General features: G+C 48.1%; 9 protein-coding genes and 1 non-coding gene across 10 annotated transcripts; 6 read left to right on the plus strand and 4 right to left on the minus strand.

The window, feature by feature from the left end:
• The first annotated feature begins 40 nt into the window (after positions 1-40).
• On the plus strand, positions 41-969 carry EDB82DRAFT_50400 (mitochondrial 54S ribosomal protein bL31m). The gene has a single exon (XM_025730472.2). The coding sequence runs from the start codon at positions 213-215 to the stop codon at positions 702-704; it is 492 nt and encodes a 163-aa protein (XP_025589594.1). The 5' UTR covers positions 41-212; the 3' UTR covers positions 705-969.
• Positions 970-1,039: 70 nt separating this feature from the next.
• Positions 1,040-2,814, minus strand: EDB82DRAFT_520521 (Vps5 C terminal like-domain-containing protein; the record flags this gene model as incomplete). The annotated part of the gene is made up of 3 exons (XM_025730471.1): positions 1,040-1,195; positions 1,243-2,226; positions 2,278-2,814. 3 exons carry the CDS (start codon positions 2,812-2,814, stop codon positions 1,040-1,042), a joined length of 1,677 nt encoding a protein of 558 aa, XP_025589593.1.
• Positions 2,815-3,066: 252 nt separating this feature from the next.
• EDB82DRAFT_486965 (WD40-repeat-containing domain protein) lies at positions 3,067-6,650 on the minus strand. Its single transcript, XM_065608295.1, has 4 exons — positions 6,059-6,650; positions 5,461-5,643; positions 4,609-5,414; positions 3,067-4,559 (listed from the first exon to the last, which is right to left on the minus strand). Exons 1-4 carry the CDS (start codon positions 6,212-6,214, stop codon positions 3,431-3,433), a joined length of 2,274 nt encoding a protein of 757 aa, XP_065465603.1. The 5' UTR covers positions 6,215-6,650; the 3' UTR covers positions 3,067-3,430.
• A 53-nt stretch (positions 6,651-6,703) lies between these two features.
• On the plus strand, positions 6,704-8,012 carry EDB82DRAFT_486967 (mediator complex, subunit Med11). The gene has a single exon (XM_025730469.2). The coding sequence runs from the start codon at positions 7,126-7,128 to the stop codon at positions 7,660-7,662; it is 537 nt and encodes a 178-aa protein (XP_025589591.1). The 5' UTR covers positions 6,704-7,125; the 3' UTR covers positions 7,663-8,012.
• Positions 8,013-9,047: 1,035 nt separating this feature from the next.
• EDB82DRAFT_486969 (uncharacterized protein) lies at positions 9,048-11,307 on the plus strand. The gene is made up of 4 exons (XM_025730468.2): positions 9,048-9,648; positions 9,698-9,775; positions 9,826-10,671; positions 10,718-11,307. Exons 1-4 carry the CDS (start codon positions 9,502-9,504, stop codon positions 11,048-11,050), a joined length of 1,404 nt encoding a protein of 467 aa, XP_025589590.1. The 5' UTR covers positions 9,048-9,501; the 3' UTR covers positions 11,051-11,307.
• On the plus strand, positions 11,285-12,474 carry EDB82DRAFT_486971 (uncharacterized protein). The gene has a single exon (XM_065608296.1). The coding sequence runs from the start codon at positions 11,548-11,550 to the stop codon at positions 12,037-12,039; it is 492 nt and encodes a 163-aa protein (XP_065465604.1). The 5' UTR covers positions 11,285-11,547; the 3' UTR covers positions 12,040-12,474.
• A 17-nt stretch (positions 12,475-12,491) lies between these two features.
• Positions 12,492-12,839, minus strand: EDB82DRAFT_520526 (uncharacterized protein; the record flags this gene model as incomplete). The annotated part of the gene is made up of 2 exons (XM_025730466.1): positions 12,492-12,577; positions 12,626-12,839. 2 exons carry the CDS (start codon positions 12,837-12,839, stop codon positions 12,492-12,494), a joined length of 300 nt encoding a protein of 99 aa, XP_025589588.1.
• A 990-nt stretch (positions 12,840-13,829) lies between these two features.
• Positions 13,830-15,346, plus strand: EDB82DRAFT_532822 (uncharacterized protein; the record flags this gene model as incomplete). The annotated part of the gene is made up of 4 exons (XM_025730464.2): positions 13,830-13,998; positions 14,054-14,391; positions 14,449-15,275; positions 15,334-15,346. The coding sequence occupies exons 1-4, from the start codon at positions 13,872-13,874 to the stop codon at positions 15,344-15,346; spliced, it is 1,305 nt and encodes a 434-aa protein (XP_025589587.2). The 5' UTR covers positions 13,830-13,871.
• Positions 15,347-15,427: 81 nt separating this feature from the next.
• Positions 15,428-19,150, minus strand: EDB82DRAFT_543440 (uncharacterized protein; the record flags this gene model as incomplete). The annotated part of the gene is made up of 7 exons (XM_065609376.1): positions 15,428-16,505; positions 16,539-16,647; positions 16,678-17,278; position 17,473; positions 18,258-18,348; positions 18,788-18,908; positions 19,040-19,150. The coding sequence occupies 7 exons, from the start codon at positions 19,148-19,150 to the stop codon at positions 15,428-15,430; spliced, it is 2,112 nt and encodes a 703-aa protein (XP_065465605.1).
• Positions 18,270-18,359, plus strand: EDB82DRAFT_t21. The gene has a single exon. It is a non-coding gene; the product is annotated as a tRNA-Glu (tRNA).
• Positions 19,151-21,132: the final 1,982 nt, after the last annotated feature.

Here is a 21,132-nt window from a genome sequence, read left to right on the forward strand (position 1 = left end):
AGCAACAATTGCCATTTTCTTATCGATAAGCTTCCGAACCCCTGCCTGGTGGTACCCGCCTTCGGACCTCGCATCCTAAATTTTACCGATCAACTTCAAGTCGATCTAAAGCTGTATCACCAGCCAAACGGCAGTCAATCGTTCTATATCCCATAGCCAGGGCCGCTAATTCGTGTCCTCCGGCCTCGCTCGCAGCAGCACTTTATATCAAAATGGCCAAATTCTCCGTCTCACCAGCGACCCTGTCGCCTATCCGAACAACGCTGTCAACATCATCATATTCACCAAGCCGCTTATCCCTTGGCCAAGTCCGTCATGCGACCTTCATTCCCCGACCTCGTCGACCCTACACATTTACCCAGCTCGTCACGCTGTCAGACGGCTCCGCATACACCATGCGAACTACCTCACCACTGCCCATCTACCGCGCCGCCAAGGACACACGCAACACACTGCTGTGGCAGCCATCCGAGAAGTCACTCAAGAACGTCGAGCTCGATGAGGCTGGTAGATTGGCTGCTTTCCGAGAGCGTTACGGCCGTGCCTACGATGCCTCTAGCACCGAGGAAGGCGGAGAGAATGCCGAGGCTGCCGAGGATGCGGACGGAAGTTATGCGGATCTTATCACTGGATATGCGCCAGCACAAGATGCAAACACTATGAGAGATTCAGGTCCCAAGAAGCAGGCCAAGAAGAGAAAGTAAACGAAATTATATTGGAACTAAACAGAGGAGGAATGACCACCGCAACATTATTCTCTACCCAGATTCTTCAAAGGGTATAAATGTGTCTTGTATAAATTACTACTGGCAAGGTCCGAGAATTGGAAGCATGAGGTGGATGGGGGTGGTTTGATATGTACAACAGTTGACGGCCCCCGAGGCTTGTAAGATATAAAAACACGTGCCCACGATTCTCGAATTGATCAATAATCAAACGACCCCATAGGTGTGAATATGACCCTTCCGTCTTCTCTTCGACTTCATTCCCAAGAGACAGAACTGTAGCAAGGCGCTAGGGACAGAGGGCTCACATGAACCTAATCAGAGTCTTCGTCTATCCTTGCTCGAGCACGGTCGACGGCAGTATCACCCCCTTTTTGCTGTTGCTGCTGGTATACTGGTGGTCTATAAAACACTGACTCGTCGTCTTCAGCGTCAAGTTGCATCAAAAAGGTTTCCCACTTCTCGATAAGCTATGACTGTCAGCACTCTTCTCACATGCGCGATGTTGTTAACTTACTTCCTTTTGTGCTTCAACTGCACTCTCGAGGAATGTCTCAACTCCGCTTTTAAAGTCTTCCACCTTCTCCTTCTCAAATCGGTCGAGTTCGCTCCTCATCAGTCGTCCCATATCCTCGAACAGGAGCCTAGCTTGGTGTACCTTGCGCTCTGACTCGCCCACTTCGGCACTCATTTGATTGAGTCGGTCTTGCTGACTCTTTCCTTGCCTCAGCAGCTTATCCTGAGTAGCCTTCTTCTTTTGCAGTTCTGATTCAGCAGTGTGCCATGAATAGAAAGCCTTTTGTCGCTGGCTGAATGCCATCTTGACTGAACCAATGAGACGAATGTACTCCTCAAGAATAATTCCAAATGTCAGAACATCCTGTTGGGCCTGACGATCGTAGACATCTCGAATAGTAAGCTGGAGCTCAGAGAGAGCATCAAGAGGACCTGATAGTGATGGGGACAGCTCCACAGTAGAGAGCGCATGAAGGGAAGCCGAAAAGTCACCAGCTGCCTCAGCCATCATCTTGCGCTGCCCAACCATAGTCTCCATTGCTTTAAGTAGACCCTTGAGCTGGTTCTCGAGGGCGTCAAGATAGACTTTACGGTCGTGGAACCAATCATCCTGCTCCACAAACTTGTTGCCGCCTCCAACATTGATACCCAAAGAACCCAGTACGCCCTTGCTCTCGGTGGGAATAGGATCTCTCCTTTCCTTGTGCTTGATATCCACATTAAAGGTCTCGCTTTCCAAGAAAAGCTTCAGATCGGGGTCGTGCTGTAGCGTGGGGTGTATCGCGGTCTTGTTGAGCATTTTCTCGAGTGCGGCTCGGCGGCTTTCAACAAAGTTACTGTCAAAGCGACCAACAGCCTGCTTGTCCGGGGGTGGTGGGACGACGATGCCAGGGTTATTACCGTGGAGAGTATTATAGAGCCACAGGAAATCACGGTATCGGCGTTTGACTTCGAACTCGGGTTGCTTGTATCCCTTAGAAGTGGTCTGTTTCTAGGTCAGTCTCAATTGAGGCAATTGAATATTCGGGGTTTGTACCTTGGTTCTGACAGAGTAGACGATATGAGAACTAGTCAAATCGCCGACTTTGTGAGGATCACCAACGTAAATCTGGAAAGTAGGCTTGGCGGCCTGTTCAATGCTAACACTAGGCTGGTTGCTGCTCCTTATAGCACTAGGCTGCGCAGCTTCGACGGGTGGAGGTGCGCGAGGAGCCTTTGGACCGTCATTTACCTCGTCGTCGATATGGTTAGGGTCCGCAGGTCGTCGCTGCTGTTGCGGTTGAGGCATGGTGGTACGAATCACCATCTGCTCCTTTTGCGGAGGCACCGGAGGGGCATCCTGAGCGGAACCATTGTCTTCGGGGACGGCACCGAGGGGACCAAGAGGATCGTCGACAGCTTCGAGACGTGTGGGTTGAGCGACCAGGCGACGGGGCCCTCTCGACGGACGAGGGGCGGATGAGGAAGCGGGAGCTGGGGTAGGTGATTGCGAAGCGGAGGCCGAGGCTTCAGGCTGCGACGCCTGTTGCGAAGCCTGTGATGAATCGGCCCAGGGCGACTCTTCGACATCCATAGCTAATTAATGCGACCACGAAACTTGAAGCTAAGCGTCTGCTGTCGTGATATATAGATGGGGTTAGAAGTGACTTGAGAGGTGAAGGTTGGAAGCTTGGAGAGCAAGCACCCACGCAGCCGGACGTCAGCGGAGGCGGTTCCACTCTTCCCCGTACGGTAGGTACGTATCGAACAGGCTACAAGCTGTGCCGTTTCATCACAACTTACACTACTTGTAATCGCTCACATTAGACAAATGAGTACATACTACTAATGGTATCATCAGTTAATTTCTGTTATTACGGTAACCTAATAAAATTATAAGAGCCTCAAGCATCAGCCAAGAATTATCAGCTACCTGTAATTCTAGTTCTTCAAAAAAGCCTGGATGCAACGCTTTCACCTGGATCTATCTAGCAACGTAATGCATCACAGCCACGGCCTGTTTCTGGTTGATCGAATCACGATCATGCTTCCCGTGCCTGTCTGTTCACATTCACCCCATTTGTTCCGTCCGTCTTCGCCTCGGGCTATTCGCGAGCTGTCGCCCTCAGGTCAAGATCTATTCCAAACTGAGCGGCAAAAAATCGCTTTCGTTGTTTCTCAAGCGCAACTGGGTCGGTAACCTCTCGCTCCTAACGCTCGGGGTCGTAACAGCCTCCCACAATTACCAAGTTCATCCGTGTAAATTTGACCTTCATCACTGGCGTCTTCTTTGTTGGAAACGCGCTGATTTGGTCGGGGGTTATCATGACCTCCTTGTTCTTTTTCTTATGTGTTCCGGTTGTACCACTGCCTCCACTTTGCCCTGAAGTAGCAGCTGCAACACGAGAACCCTCGCCAACGGCACCTCCAGTATTCGTGCCATCCGCTCCCGTTGTTGTCGCGTCATTTCCAGTCTGCTGCTGGCTGGCCTTTTGTGGATCAGCGGGCAGTTCGACATCCCATAGTCGAACTGTGCCATCTTGACCACCAGACGCAAGAACGTTGGATTCAACACTGAAGCTCAGCGACCAGATACCACCTTTACCATGACCACGTGACCGCTTGATGCGTGTTCCTTTAGCAAGGTCCCAAAAGAAGATGTTACCTGCACAATCGGCACTTGCTAGGATCTTGCCATTTGGCGCGCATTCCATGGCGCTGATGTAGTCGTTATGACCTGTAAAGACACGCACGCAAGAGCCGCTCAACACAGACCACATACGGATTGACTTGTCGGTCTCATCCGAGGCCGAAAACACGTAAAGACCGTTAGGATGCCATGTCAGCGCCGAGATGGCCGTATCATGACCGACCAACAGTCGTTGAGGAGAAGCATGATCTTGCATCCACACACGGAGAGCCTTGTCATACCCTCCACTGATAAAGTAGTGCCCGTGAGGGCCCCAGAGTGTTCTGAATACAGGCCCGTCGTGAGACTTGTAAAGACAAAGACAGCTCCAAGACTCCAACGACCATAGACGAATCTGGCCATCCGCTGATGCAGATAGTAGAAGCTTGGGTCGCGTGTCCATTGCTGGGTTTGACTTGCCTTCGTCGCCAAAGAGCTTCTGTGGGGGTCCTGACGCGGCGTCAGAGAAGGAAACATCGTACACAGGGCCGGAGTGTCCGATGAGCTTGCGGCTGTTAAATTTGGCATCCTTCTCATGTGGATTCATGGTGGGAAGGGCCTTGCCATCTAGCGACCATACTCGAATATAAGACTCAGTAGTGCCTGCCGCCACTAGCTGCCCATCGTTGGAAAAGTCCATAGAGGCAACACTGCAATCCGTTAGTGTGGGCTATCCACCGTTTTGTCAGGACTACTTACCTTCCAAGTGTGTTGTGGAAAGTGAACATGCATGCGCTGATCGGTACACCCACACCTCCTGTTGCGCCATCAATCTTGAATCTGTCGCGGTTCTCTCTGAGCTTTTGCATCTCGAGCATAATATCTCTTGGCCTGGACGGCGGCAGAGGCAGCTCTGCTCTGCTAGGGGCATCGGCACTCTCCTCTCGCTTTATCTTCTGGTCAAATTCGTCCACTAGTGATGCTTTCCCAGGAGGAGGTGGGTTTCTTCGCTCATCATCCTCAAGCTCTGCACGCACATCGTCGCGAAGATCTGCGTCCATGGGCAAGGGCCCGAGCTTTAAAGTAGTAGATGGGTCCGTAATGTCCTGGTTGGACAACCCGATATTGACACCTGGGATGCCTTCGTTGGTATCCACGCTCTCGACTTCCGTATTTCTTGAGCGTCTATAGACAGCCTCAAAGCTGAAGGGAGTGATAGGTCCACGAGCTGTAGAGTCAATCTGGCAGTATGTCGCCAAGAGCTGTCGGATGACCGAACCACCTTGGTCAGACTCGCGTTCCAGGAAGTTAAAAAGATCGCCACTGGCGTGTTGGTTCAGAGGAATTCGATATTTGTTCTCCCGGTACAGCTTTGTCATGGGATTCTCATTGATGTGCTGTGCAAGTGTAATAGTACCAAGCGTCTTGAGATCGTCTGCATGGACTGGCTGAAAGTTGGGACCAATATCCCTAAGAAAGGCTTTGGCATCTTCAGTATAGGCATGGGTGATGAGCTCCAGAAAGGAGTAGACAAAGACTGGCCAAAGCAATTTGGACAGTTCAAACTAGGGTTGTTAGCAAAGCAGGAGCCGAAGAAAGACCCTGACTTACCTTGTAGATGTCCAGGTTATTCTCTACCCATTCGCGAAGGAGACCAAAAGCTTTTTGATACTTCTTTGGTCCGAGGTTAGCCAGTTGATAGATTGGCTTACCATCGGGGCCGAGATGCTTTGATTCTTGACGAAAGACTTCTTCTGTGCGATTGAAGCCTCGCTTGAGTAGATAATCTGTTACCTGTTCACGAACACCAGTCAGTCTTAAGCTCGGAAGGGAGTCCATAGTTACTCGGCACGTGTTCAGGAAAGATAATACAAGAAACCGTCAAGATTAAAACGAACAGCTAACAAGGTATTTCGGTAGGGATTAACGAAAATGAAAGGGCATGACTTCATCAAAGAGTTGATGTTTGATGTGTGTATTAAGCAAACGTGACTGTGAGGAGGCTACACGAGGAGCCGATTCAATGTAGTTTGGGTAAATCAGTTCACCAAACTTTTTTTTGTTACTGATTTAGTAGGTTGCCTTCTCAGGCATGAGGTAGATGTCATTGTGCAGCTGCTTGGCAGTGATAGAGACTGACAGTGGGCAGATCGGCCAACACGCAATTACTGCATAGACAAGTGACGAATAAGAAATTTAAAGGACTTACTATTTGATTAAGATTCTGGTTTGACATTGGCCCTGTACCTGTGCCTGCTTGTCCTGTTGTGGTTGAACCTGTGTGCGTGGGAGCTGGAGGAGTGGCTGCAGGGCCTTGATATGCGCCCGGCGCAGGGGCACCCGGTGTTTGCGATGGAGCAGACATGATGAAAAGAGGCAGAGGCAGTCGGTATCAAGGCTGCCTAGTAGCGAGGCACTCAAATGCGCCTGTCCTTTGTGCACACTTGTGATGAAACAGCCTAGCCTTTCAAAGACTGATCATATCCTGATGATGAGGCTTTCGTGTTGGTGATGGCTGACTTTCCGTCAAATGTTGGTAAGATGAAACCACAGACTGTGGTTTGTATGCTGAGATATCGTCTGCTGAGGGTTTGGGAGGGCTGGATCAATTCGACGCAAAACTGATGATTTCAGTGAAAGAAGTCTGATAAGCGCTTAAAAATTGAGACGTATTCTGATAAGAATATCGAGTTATGCACCCTCGAAGTGTTACGAAAGGCAAGTGTGAACAGACTCAAGCGCGCCGGAGCTTGTGAGAGCGCGACTGATTAGCCGAAGATTAAGCGAGCAGATATCATGAGAAGTTCAAACCAATTGAATAAGTTATCTTCCAGCAATTCCTTGATTGAATCAAGAAAATTATTAGTCAGCCTGTTAAAAATTGATCTCAAGTTCGTCTTAGTCAATCCGCTGAATTGAATGCGCTGTTAAAGCAGGAATATTGAGCCTGCCCCGCGAACCAGATCTGCCCAGGCATTGAGTGACAGTGGGCACGTACGTACATTAGTAGGTCAATAGTACCTTGTTCAAACTCACATCAACCTCACATCAACAATTGCATACAAGCTTTGGACTTCTTATTTATCGACAATTGAATGAATAAACTCAACTTCCACACTTTTTGAAAGTCATTTTAAACTTGGAGCCAATATCACCACATACTTAAGCTACGCGCACGGCACCGCTCTTTTCTAGAGCCTTTCATCAGAGCAAACACTAAAATTCACATCAACATCATCGCACGTTTGCTTACAGTCCATCTTTCTATACACAAACATGTCTTCTCCAAACGACGTCGACATGGGAGGCGCCGAACCGTCACGCGCAAACGAGCCCTTCACCGTGGAAGAGAACATCCGACAGCTTAATGCCGTCGATCAACAAATTGTCCAGCTCATGAAGCACACTGCCACAGCCCTCAACGCACTCACAATACCTCACACTCCAGAGTCCAACCAAACCCAGGACCCAGCATCTGAACCTCCTAAACCATCACTGGATCCTCCCGCCCAAAAGGATGCTTTCCGCTCAGCGACAGATTCGTTTCTTACTGCACTACACGCCGTCGACGTCAAGATGAAGCGTCAAATATTCGCTCTCGAGGAGGCTAGTATCGTCAATCTTGCTCCCCCTCAACGGCATGAAAACAACGGGCCTATTATGGCATCTCAGAAGCCGAATGGAGTGGGAGCTGTGGGCAATATTGGCGCGGGCTGGCTCAACAGTCGAGGCACGCGAGTGGAGAGGGACATGGAGGCGGAGCTTTGGGACAAAGCTAAGGGTTTTTTGAAGAAGAATGAACCTGCTCAATAGAATTCGGCTTGTGAGTTGTGGCTGTCAAACGTCATTTGGACAGAGAAACACATGCCTTGGGACCGTGAGGACTTCAAGGCATGGTCTTCGAATATACATATGGCTGGTGACACATGATTCACCCTACATTATTCATCCAGGGAATCATATGGCGTGTGAAATAATAACAAGGGAATGAACAGAATTGGGTATTCTAGACACTGAGGAGACTGGATGAAAACTGGAGTAAGCTATTCGCTCTCTATATTCGAGCAACGGACTGTCATACCTACAGAAAACTTGATCCTTATGATGATAAACGATTACCTTAATTATTCTAGTCGCGATAACATATTAGTCTTGCCTTGCACATTTTCTAATTACCTAGACACCTGACGACCCCCATCCACTCACCCCATTATTAGGTTGTTTGTCATAACCATCTCTCTTAACGACCTGGATACGTATACCAGTGTTGATTCGCGGGCTCTAGGAAGTCAATAAGTCCTGGATTGATTGTCCTCCGGCCGGGTCCTTGATGGGATGGGCAGTGATTTCCTGATGAAAGCTGGCAGCAGACTTTCCTGCAAGCCAACCTATTATAATAGCCTCCCTCAATCGCGATTCCAGTTGTCTTTTAGTGAAGTAATCAATCAATAAAAAGGTTTAAATAAATGGCCTGCGAGAGATTTAAAGGAAAATGCTGAAGGAAGAACATTATCTACAGACAGGATATGCTCCTGAGAATGTTGATATCAGCCAGCGTCTGGTCTTGTAGAAATAAGACAGCATACGTTCTTGTCGTGTATGTACAGTACAGTCCAACATAAAATAAACTACGTTTCAGGTGCCGGCCCAACAGGTAGGTACTGTAACACAGCATCATTACGATGAAGTGATCGGTATTAGTGGGTTAAAGCTAAACCCAATAAGTTCCGCAATAGCTGCTGCCGTCTGATATTAGCATTGCCTGCCAGTTGCTGGGATGCGGATTTCGTTTCATGACAAAGGGGTCAACAATCATGTCTTGTATACTATTGTCTATGGAAGATAGTGGATATGCGCTGGCTGGGCCTTTTAACCATTTTCAACTTTGTACTGCCACAACAACTCTTGGCTTTTGAAATGACCAGTAAATACAGTTCAAGCCGTCAAGGCTAAGAAAAGTCAAGACCAACTAGCAAATCCTGCTGAGACTCTTATAGACTAACCCTTGTCGTTTACAAGATATGGCATTCTTGGGTTCTTGGATCCGGATATATCGGACCCAAAAAAAAAAACGCACGTTGCTTCCATCTATTAGTGGACTATCCGTACAAAGCTCCGGAGCCCCCACAAGTCGTCCAAGGATTTAACAGACAAGGATCAAGCCTCATGCTGCAGATAACCAATCACTGTGGCTGTCAAGGTCATGCTAGAGCTGCCGAAAGCTCCGGAATGACGCTGTCAGTCGATGGACCCCCCTGGGGCTTCATGTTTTATGGAGGACCAAGAGGACCCAGAGGTAAAGCGACACAAGGAAACAGCAAACTTTGGGGTTTCCCGATTTCCGTCCTCATCTTTTTTAGACTTCTTAACCTTCTTTCTTTTCGTCTTTGCTTTCTCTAGAGGAGGCTTTATTCTACTGTCTTCAACACGCGCAGTCATTTACTTGCTCTGCCGCTGAAAGTCAACATCAACTCGCTTATCGACGCCAATGTTTACTGCTTGCAATCGAATCATTACGCCGCTAAATCATCCGTGACGATCCCCCACTGACCCGGCCGCGATTGTTGCGACAGAAAGGACGGAACAACCTCACTGAAAGTTTTCAGCAATATCGATTGCAGTACATACAAAGAAATTGAATACGAAAAGACCATGATTGGCGCTTATAGAACAAAGGCCCTCGCGGCGCCTTTGATATCTAGCATCACGATAATTGCACTTCTTGCTCCAGTTACGCAAGCCCACGAACACGATACAGGTCAAATTCCCGAAGGCGAAACTATTTCCCTAGAGCCACTGGTGCGTTTGAAAGTACACAAGACTTGGAGCATTACCTGATGAGTAATAGGATACGATATTATGGATTCACATATTAATCCAAATGCTGGCTTACGGCGTTATCTTCCCAGTTGGTATGGTTTTGGGTGTAAGTAATTGCTTGGTGCAGACTCCAAACACAACACTGACAACTCCCAGATGACCAAGAATCGATGGCATGTCCCAACCCAAGCTGTAGGCACGATCCTCGCTATTCTTGGCTTTTTCCTCGGCCACGCGCATAAGGGCCGCCAGTTCATCCCCAACCATGTTCATGGAAAGTTCGCACACATTCTTCAGCTTACCCTCGCTGCGCAAGTCATTCTTGGGTTGTACCTCAAGGGTCATTGGGAGAAGGGTATCAATGGCAAGATCAGAAAGTTAATTCGTCCATTCCATTCCATTATTGGAAAGCTGATGCCAATAATGGCCTGGACACAAATGATCTTTGGTGGTATTACTGCCCTCGGCTTTTGTCAAGGAGATCACACCGGCCAATGCGCCGCTCATTTCATCATGGGGGGCGCATTCATCGCTTACGGTATTCTTCTCACAATCCTCTTGGTTGTTGGTCAGCTTTGGATTCGCCGAAACGGCCGGTCTCAAGAGTTTTACGATAGCGCAACAATTGCCGCATGGGGTTGTATCAACACCTTTACCGAGCACCGCTGGGGCACCGACTGGGTCAAGAATGACTGGCAGCATACCACAATGGGTGTTATATGGTGGTCGGCTGGTCTGGTAGGTATCTGGCTCAGCAAGGACCGCGATGGAAACCCAAAGCGCAACTTTATTCCCGCTTTTGTCATCTTTATTACTGGATGGGGTATGTCTGCTCATCCCCAGGAGCTCATGGTTAGTGCTGCCACGCACACCATGTTCGGATACACTCTTATGGGAGTCGGTATCACTCGAGTTATCGAAATTGCTTTTGTCCTGAGAGATGCGCACTCCATCTCAGAAGACGGCCGATCAGCCAATAGCTTCCAGTTTATTCCCTGTTTCGTAAGTTCCAACTTGTATTCCGATGACTTGACACTAACGTTAGTAGCTCATGTATGCCGCCGGCTTCCTTTTCATGGGCGCTACAGAAGAGCAGATGAAGCTCGTTGCCGGTTCCTCTATGGATCACATTTCGTACATCCTCATCACCTACTCGCTTGCGTCTCTGATGTTTTTGTTCGTCAACATTCTCATTGGCCTCTGGGATCGTCTTGCCCACCCCGTCTTAGACACAAAGGAGCTCGGTGCCAACCACTACGCCAATGGTTTAACAGTTGAGAACGGCCAATTACGAGATGCCCAGGAGTTTGAATTGCATGGATTAATGAGCGATGATGATGATGATCCCAGTCGACAAATGCTCAACCCTGGCAATGCGTGAACGGCAGCAAGGAATTGATGGGTCCTCGGTGCAAGGGCACATAAAGATTGAAAGTGTTGTTGTTCGAAGACGATAATTATCTTATTACAGGAGGCGACGATTCATGGTTAGGCTCGTCGTTGAGATGGGAAGCTGATATTTTCTCAAGACATACATTACACATATTTTAGGCGCGATGCAGTTACATGATACACACCAAATACATATAGTAGTCAACAGATGGATATTAGATATGGATTCAATACGTTTGATTTGAGACCTGATGTTCTATTTCCAACAGATCTACGATGACAGTCCAGGGTACTTCTTATCTTATCTCTCCCTGAGCGTTCTGGAATATGCAGGACAGCCGCTCCCCACAGCGGGGCACAGCTTAGCGTAATTCCTCACCGAGAGTTCACCGAGATTTTTGACCCCAGAGTAAAAAAAAGTTTGGAGCCAAGCTGAGCTGTGATTGCAAACTCCAACACAACCACCCAAAATCACATTCCATCACAATGCCTTCAGTCGGAAACCCCAACGGCCCCTCCAAGAACCGCCTTGCGGCCCGCGCCTCAAAGGCCCGAAAGGACCGACGCAAGAAGGCCGAAGCTCCCAAGGACAAGGTCGCAAAGGCCGACACAACACGAGGCGCGCGAAAGGGTCTCATGCCCACAAGCGGACCCAGAGCAAAGATGAGTGCCAAGAAGGTGCGCAAGGTCGAGAAGGCAATGGCGCATGCTTTGAAGCGAAAGATGGAGGCCGAGGGAGAGGCGGAGATGAAGGGTGAGTTTGGGCAGAAATCGAGATCTTTGTGTGCTTATACTGATTTGTTGCAGATGCCCCCGAGGTTCAAACCGAGGAGAAGACCGAAGAGGCGGAGATGGCTGATATCCAGTGAGGGGTGCGTGATGGCGAAAAAAAAAAATAGACAAAAACGACCGAGCGGACGGACGGATTCACGACAAGCGCCAAGTCGGAAGTTAGCCAGCGATGCGATTATTGAATAACCCGCCCATGATAGCGGCAGAGAGGAAACGTCGTGTCGAAAGATATTTACGTGGTACAAGCACTTGAGAAAGCTGGTATTGAACATTAGCAGGATTGAAGGAGCAATATTCTAGTGTACCACTCCACATTAGAGTCGCAAAGGCGCATATTGAGGGAAACAATCTCCAGACATTCCCGATAGTAATGAATATGACGATCTGTTTTCGATCTTGGTCTATTTGTTTATAGTCACTGGCCGTATATGGTGTAGATGTTGTCAACCAGATGTCCTGATCTCCTTGCGAATGAATCTTGGTGCTTGACGAAGGAGTATTCGGTCGATTTATATATGCATCAGGTGGCCCAGCCCGCCTTTGGGTTAATGTATACACCCAAGCGGCATCTTGGAGTGGTTATGCCATGATAGAGAGCCCCAGTGCTGCCTTTGTTCCGACTCGATAGATGTGTTAACTTAAGCCCATCTCTTTGGCTTTTTGGTCTTGTTTCTCCTGGAGGTGGACTTGCGCTTCGGTCTTTTAGGGGGCTTTTCGGGTGGTCCTGATTAGTTAGCCAAGGCGATATACTCGCAGCTGTCGATCTACCTACCAGGGACAACATTGTCTATCCATTCCAAGATTGTCTCTGTGGTCGTCGCGGATCTCGTAGTGGCGGTGGCCCAAGAAGATAAGCCAAAGCGAGAGCCAGCCACGTAGAGTCGCTTTTTAAGGGTCTTCTCGCAACCAAAGATCCTGCCTATGCTTACTGCTATGGCCCACAGTGTTGAGATGAGAAAGTTGCGGAACCAAATCGCGATGTCCATATTTGGCATGGATGTGAAGTACAGATAGATGCTGGTTTCTGCGGGATACGGCGAGAACCAAGCGAGCTTGAAATCGAAAACCGAACAAGGTTTGTAGACATCGAGGAGCCAAGAAACTGTGTTTGATATCGATGGAAATATGGTTCGTTGTAATTTTGCGTTTCGATGAGGGCGTTAATAAGCCTATTATCGCTTCCTTGGTGTGCATTGTCAACCCTTCTTCCATGGAGACATTTTGAACTGTGACCATAGGCCCCCCTCATGGTATCAGAGCAATTGGCCGACAGGAACATAAGAGATGAAATTCGTAGGTCAGCTTATGATATCTATATCAGGCTTCTTAGGATGTTTATCTTTGTCCCCTAAAGCTTAGAGGCCATCTTTTCTACTACCCACTAGGCCCCGTATGTCACTTTGAGCTGTCGAAGTTGGCATTAAGGTTATTTATTCCAAATAAATACAGACAAACCTAATCTACTCACCTATATGGCTTCAAATCAGGTTGTTTGTTTAAATGCGGTCGAGTTGTTGATCAGAGTGGGCTACCTCCTCGCGCGGTTTACATATGCTTGTTAGAGGGGCTGTTTAACCAATTGAAAGGCCGTAAGATGAAGTATTGTATGTGAATCTCAGTTGAAACTACGATGTTTCTAGAAAGAGCAATATGATAATTATCAAGGCATGTCTGGTAACCCTGCTAGCCTGACAAAGGGGACAAACCGATAGTGACAAACATCCTTGGTTAAGTAAGGTTTGTTGGACATCACATGTTACTGATTGATATCGAAAGTCTACTTTAGTATGTAGACAAAAGGTCATCCGATACGTGTCGCATCAATCTGCCGGTACCCATTTGAGAGGCAGTGATTCACCCCTTTTAAAATTCCTTCCCCGCTTCTTCTTCCTACTTCAACTCAGCAACGCAACTCAACCAGCTATCTATTTTTTCTTCTTTCTTACCTCCCATTGTCAACCTTCTTTCAATGACTACAAGTCTTCAGAAGGAGCAACGAAAACCCTGCCGCAGATGAAATGCATCGCACCGATGACACAGTTGAGCCAGGGCCTTCCGGCTTTGGTCTTCAAGACATTATCACCATCGACTCTGACAGCGTTGAACCCGACATTTCTTCTTGTATTCCTTCAACTGGCACTCTTGGTAAGTCGACAGACAAATCTATCTTCCTTCATCCCCATCCCTAACATGAAGATAGATGGAATCGATCTCGCCGCTAGGGTCAAAGAGTTTAGTGAAAGGCATCTCAACAGTCTCCCTCTCAACCTTATGGCCGCTGATTTCAAGAACTACTACTTCTACAAGTCAAACCAGCGCCTTGAAGAAACCAAAGCGAGTGGTGTCGATCTTGATGATATTGCTGTCGGCGATGATTGTCTTCTAACTTGGTGTGGACGCACTTGGGACCCTGCCGCAGAATCTCTGCACGACATCATCCAGTCTCGCCTCGCCACAAGAGATGAAGCTCAACAAGCCGGAAATTTGGTGCGTGAGGATATCATCTGGAAGACAGGCGTGAAGCTGTACGAGGCCAGTGTTCAGGGTATCCCACTAAAGGATATTTACATCGGCTTGAATCTGTTGCCTGTCTAGGGTATGGCAGCAGAGGATGCGATTCGATATCTGCATCACAGGGATGAGGATGAGCTGCATACTCCAGATGACGACGAAAATTGTACCTTACTTTCCAGCGATCTTGAGGCTGAACAGCCATACGGCACTGGAGTAGGATCGCTATCCCAAAGCACGACCCTGATGTCGTCCGATGATTCCACCTCCTTAAGCTTTGTTTCTTTCTCTTTCTCCGACCGCGATAGTGGCATCGACAGTGAGTCTGATCCCGACATTGGTCCTGATGATGTTGACGACTTTGACGACACGTTCTCGGTCGACAACATGTTTGATCCCGAGCCACTTTACCCCGATTCAGACGACGAAGAGCTGAACATCTTCCACGGCGCCCGTGTCGTGGGTGTTCAGTCTCAATATGCAAATGTTGATCTCGAAATCTATGAGGCATCCGATGAAGATGACGTCGAAGACCTACCAGAGATGGAGCTTTGTATTGACGGACAGCTCTATGAAGAGCTATTCGACATTGAGGAGGTAGTTGGGGCCGAGATTGAAGGGAGTCGTATCATATGTACGGGAGAACTCTTCGAGGAAGGAGATGAGATAATTGTGGATGATCCGAAGGATGAAGTTGCAGATTCTGGGTATCAACAAGACGAAGACGGCTCAGCTCTTGAGTCTCCCGAAGAGATCCCTGAAGGTCAGATGTTTCGGCAGCGATTCGGCACTGGGGATGAAGCCATTAGTGGTTCTCTTTCCAAGTTTTGGGAGAGCCTTGACGGGGAACAAGCTACTCAACGCGAAAACTCCGACAGCATTTTCCGAGATACTGAGGATGGATTTATGTGGTGATTTGGAGGATATTTGTGATACTCTGGGCTCTTCATTATCTAGACACCGGCGTAGCTGCTATCTATAAGTAAAGTGCGGATAAACATAGTCGTGATCCTTTCATCCAGTACCGATTAACAGTCCCTTCCAAATCTCCGTACATTATCTTTCAATACTTGGCCGGATTCCTCATATCATCAGATTCATCGACTTCCATAGGCACATCAAGACGAAACTCGTCTTGCACATACTGAGCCAAGTTTTCCATCTGTCTAGACGAAGTAGGGGAAGACAGAGATGAAGAAGAGGCGTTAGATACCTGAGCAGCAAGTGGAGCAAGCAGACCTGATTGAGGGCCACTCGGACTCTTCGGTCCAAACACTTCTCCTTCCAGCTTCGTAACGCGCTCCTTCAACTGCTGGTTTTCCTTCTCGAGCTCCACGATGCGCTTCTCATTGCGCGAATTGGCACCAGATGATCGCCGAATTCGAATCTTTCCCGGGGCACGGGTGGCAGGACTGTTCTCAGAAATACCAGCTGGGCGTCGCACGAGGTTAAGGCCTCGACCAGCAGAGGGGCTTCCGGGGGTTACATGAATAGTCGAGCCATCCATCTCGATAGGCGTAAGGGGAGAGTCGATTGAATAGTGCTTGATACGACGCGGGGTGGCGGTGATTTCGCCAGCCTTCAAGTGACTAGTGCATCGAGCATGCTGCCGGGCGAAGCCAACATAAGCAAAGCGATGGCCATAACGCTTACAGGCATTCTTTGTACAAACCCAGGCGGCTAGTTCCTCCGAGTACGCCACGCCATCAAGCTCTTCTTCGGACTCACCATCAGAGCTCTCCTCTTCAGCCATGACGTGGATCTCGCTCGAGAAGTGCCGCTTCGCGTTGTAGAGAATGCGATAAGTAGTCCCGAGTTTTTTGCAACCTGGTCTGACGCAAAGCCAACCACTGTCTTTGGAAAACTCCATTCCATCCAGCTCCTCATGGGTGTCATCGGAAGAGTTGACCTCGTCCGCCGCGTTGAGGTGCGCAGCTGAATTGAAGTGCATCCTGACGTTGGCCATGTTGCTCATGATCTTCTGGTAGCCTTTGCATCCTTGCTTGGCACACTTCCAGAGGCCTTCATCTTCGGTAACTTCCATGCCATAGACATCGCTCGTCTTCCAAATCTCATCACCAGACTCTTCGGCGTCTGTTGAGGCTAGATCCTCTTCTGTCAGGGAATGATCAAAAGATCTGCTGTGCTGCTTCATAGCCGTGAACGAGTCAAACTTCATACCAACCCGGGGGCATTTGTTGTTGACACACATTCCCTTTCGACCGTCAACGTAAAAAGAAATTCCAGGCAAGGGCTCGTTGTCGCTGTTGTACTCGAAACTATCTTCCTGGAATTTGATATCCCACCCGTTACGATGATCCTCCTCCTGGAGGTGACGGTAAAATCCCCTGGCATTCTTGAAAGTCTTTCCGAACAGCAAACAGTCAGACCAGTTACATCGTAAGGCACGTATGGCTTCCTGCTCAGCCCCAACCTCGTCAGCAGGAGTGTTGGCTAAAAGAACCTGGCTCAGTCTGCTCGCAATCTGGTGGGTGCCAGTGTCTTCGTGGCGGTTGAACTTGGACTTGTACCTGTAATCCGTGCCATAGCGATAGCAGCAGGGCTCATTACAAATGTTTCCGTTGGAAGAAGCAATTTGAACAGACGGGCCAAAAATGTCGTCTTCAGTATCCTGGGTAGCGGAGTTGGTCGAGGGCGAGAAAGCAGACGTGGCATTCTTAGCCTCATCGCTTCCTTCACCACATCCGTGACTCGACGAGTCCCGAAGATGCTCGAGATAAAGAGCACTGGTAGCAAACTTCTCCCTGAACTTCTCACACTCATCGTCGCGGCATTCCCACTCGACTTGATGACCGCTCGCACGTCCATGTCTGTCAAGGGCAGGAGCAGCTGCGAAGCTGTGACCACACTCGCCGCAAATGTAAGGACCCTTGTGCCAGTTGTACTCGTGCTTCTAGCACTCATCGGCGGAAGCGAACACGAAGCCGTCGCAGCCTACATAGGGGCAGGTGAGAGTTTTGTTTTCGGGGGAGTTTGGGCAGTCCAAGGAGGTATAGCCCTCGGGCGGATCATAGGTTTCTTCCATAGGCTCCATAATGGATGAAGTGAGTAGCAATGTTGTGACCCGAGCTTGCGTGATGTAGGTACCCTGGAAGCCTGTCCTTCGATCAGTATGCACCGAAAAGAGGGCTTTTAATGAGTAAATACCTTTGGATAAAGCTTCAAAAGGAAGGCAATAATTTTTGTGTTCAAAAAAGACGTTATAGCGAGTACCGTTCAGCCAGATAGATGGAGAGCTGAAAGGGTGAAGCTCAAGTTGGGCAGCTCACGATGTCCACTTCTCAAAATTGAGAATTGGGGGCACAAAAGAGGGGTTAGATACCAAAAATGAGAACAGACGTTAAGCTGTACTCGAGAAGAGATTATAGGACCAAAGAGACGAGACACTGGAGCGTTTGGGTGAGTTGGAAGTGATAATTTGTAAACAATGCAACAAAATATCTGAGCAAAGTCCGTTTACCCAAAATGCACTATGTTGCCGGGTAACTGGATCTTTATCACTGCCATTCATTGACAGTGATTAGCCCGCCATAAGATAAAAAGTAGCCTGGAATATAGAAGGGCTATGGTCGTCTGCGTATTCTAGGCCAGCTGGTAGCATATGGAATTTCACGATAAATATATATACTATTTCCCACTAACTCGTCTTTGTCCCTTACTTCTACTTATTGCCAACTAAGTCTTTTAGCAGGTTATAGCTATCGGAGACTGAGAGAATAACAGAGAGCTCAGCATTATGGCATATATTATGATCTATATAAGAAAACGAAGTGAATATAAAGGAGGTTAATGAAGGGTCTCTCTGTATAAGTCTCGCTCTCCGCTGTAGGCAACATGGTGGTTGTTTGCGTTCACCATCTTTATCGAAGCACAAATAGCCGATTTCCGGTATGGTGTAGTGGCTAACATTTCGCGCTCTCATAACCTGAGAGATCAGTACCGCGGAGCCCAGGGTTCGATTCCCTGTACCGGAGTTTCTCTTTTGCTGTTTGTGCTGCATGTCTGAGGATCTTTTTGTTAGTAGACAACGATGAACTTCTGTGTATCGGGCGCATCAATATTGAGGCGCTGTCTTTTTCTTCGTCAAAATAACTCCAATGGGCATTGGAACTGGCGAACCCCTTATCATACATCCGCCCCTATGCGACTACACTTCTTCGTCTTGCTTCATTAACACGTCCATTATGGGAGAATCAAGTTGAGCCTTTACGAGAACGGGTGAACGGATCCGAGAATCCGGAAAATAACAACAAACGTCATGATCAATTCGTCTCCGTGAAACTGAACTGAGCTAACATACAAAATAGCCCTTAACCGCCATGCTTCCTCCTCAAATGCCGCGTCAAATGATCGCGCCTCGCAAAGTCTTGACCAAAATGTATGCATATAGGTCTAGACATACTAAGCCCCATCTTGGCAGCTTCATCGGGGTGTTGAGTGCAGTAGTGTCTTTCCAGGTCACGCCTCCATTGATGGCCCTTTTGGCAGATACGGCACTTCTCCGGTTTGTCCTCTTTTCGCTTCTGTCTTCTGCGATGACTGTTAGAACAAGGAGATATTCAGAATATAGAATTTGTAGTAACCAAATTTAGTCACATAGCCGTGTGCCATGCTTCATCTTTGCTCTTCCACTCAGAGTGTTTGGTACGCCTACTGGCCGCCCAGGGGTATTCTGTGTTGGTAGCACCTCATGCATTCGCGGGCTCAACATACCCAGCGAGACTTGAGTCATTGGTCTCGGCAGCACCACTGAGGACAGGCACATCATTCCGCCCATACTGTCAGGGACAATATGGGCAAAAGGTTGAGCTTGCCCCCAGTGGTGCTGATAAACTAGTGAAACGGGATTGAAGAGAAGAGAGAAAATAGCACAGGTGAGAGAGCGCAAGAATGAATATTTATATTGATGGTCAAGCTACATCCGCAGTGTTCATCCTATCAAGTTCTATTGGTGGGTTTGGAGGCCTATGCAGTCTGAAGGGTTGTGTCATTTGATGGTAAGCCTCCCAGAATGAAGTAGACGTTCTTATCTCTCCAGTTTTACCGGCATTCAAAGCAGACAAATGGTCTGACATGGCAAGTTAAACATAATGGTCGTGTCTATCCTTTGTATCTTCTAATGTGATTATAGAAGAAGCGGTTGATAATAGACGAACCTTTTCATTTAGGTGTAAGACTATCTATATGTTTAGACATATTGTATAAGAGATATGTGAAGAATGATCTACATCGAAACCCAATCCATTTACCCAAGGGCTGACTTGAGAACATACAACCGAGAATATGAGGGCATCCATCTCACTCCCTAATTTGCATGACACCCGGAAATTTTCATGTTATGTTTTGTCTTTCTCCAATGTAAAGAACCTCCCAGAACTGTTCATATGTCCCGTCTGCAGTTTCGAATGTAGTCTTATGAGACCTTTTTATGATGTGCATCGATATCCTCAGCGTTGATGATCGATACTGAGTCACTTTCACTAGTGCTTCTTTTTGGACAGGGATTTCGAGATATGAGGCAACAGTCTTCGCTGCGAACTCACGTTCGGCAGTAATAAGCCCACTGGCACAGGCCAATGCCTTAAACTGGTCCCAGTCAGACGTCCAGACGTAAGGTACCTCTGGTTCAACTTCACTAGAATCTTGAGGGCCATTGCCGCCTAGTACTTGGGTTGGACCAGGTATTAACATAACCTGATGGCGACATCTTTCCGAGGATCTGGGTCTTCAGACAAGTGGCGAGTTGTGTGCGTGTCGCTGGTGCTATCTTGTCGAGAGCCCAGTATAATGTATTTGCAACTGCTGTATTGCACCTGCTGGTATCTCATTCTTGACACTCTAGCCAAGATCTCCAGCTCAAAAGTTCATCCGAAGCTGCCATCAATACACCACTGAGAGCTGCGTACGAGCGTTAAAGGTATGACGCCTATATGTTCAGCCTCTGTGCTTTGAGACTTGTCCCTCAAAATTCTGATGCGCATGGACTCGTAACCCATGAGCTTCCCAAGCGCACTGGACCTGCAAGGAGTGAAACCCTCGCAGCAAACTTCTAGAAGTTGGAGATCTGGGTCTACCCAGCCGCTTTAGGGTCTATTGCCATGCCAAGAAGTATCAATGACAATTAGTTCACTGATAGCCACTTGATAGGCAATAGGGAGGTCATCGACCCGAGATGAGATGACGCTTCTTCTTCGTCCTTGCTAGCTCTTTGTTGGAGAAGAGAAAGATGGAAACAACACCTCCAACTTCAAACCGTCTTCGAAGCCAAAGTACTCTCGGATAGTCTGCATTTGATTCCATTTCTGTGCTTTACCAGAAATTGATCTTCGGAGTTTTGCCTACCGCTCGCTGTGAGAAGGCATGAATGTTTCTCATGAAGCCTTTTCTCTCCCGGCGGCGCCAATTATTGAGGCACCAGCTGAGAAAGACACCGATAATTAATGCTGGCATGAGATATTTGCCTGCTATGCGATGCATTATTTGGCCAAATAGTGTGTTTTCCGCTCATATTCGTGGGACACCTTTACGACAAACTTGCACCCGAAACTGTACACAGCGTGTGCTTGAGCCAGAATACCACAAGAAGTTGTATTCCATGTGAATACAGCATCAGCCAGGACAGGTGACGAAGGCAGGGAATTGCTTCTTCTTCTTTCCCTGCAACCTCGGACGTAAAGATAGCATTTGAGGAAGAGGATAATGCCCAGAAAAGCCTTTTGGGAGCATACTCCTTGTCGATGCCCCTTT

This window comes from Fusarium venenatum (genome assembly GCF_020744135.1).
Source record: "Fusarium venenatum strain MPI-CAGE-CH-0201 chromosome Unknown EDB82scaffold_1, whole genome shotgun sequence".
In the NCBI taxonomy this organism is placed as follows: domain Eukaryota; kingdom Fungi; phylum Ascomycota; class Sordariomycetes; order Hypocreales; family Nectriaceae; genus Fusarium; species Fusarium venenatum.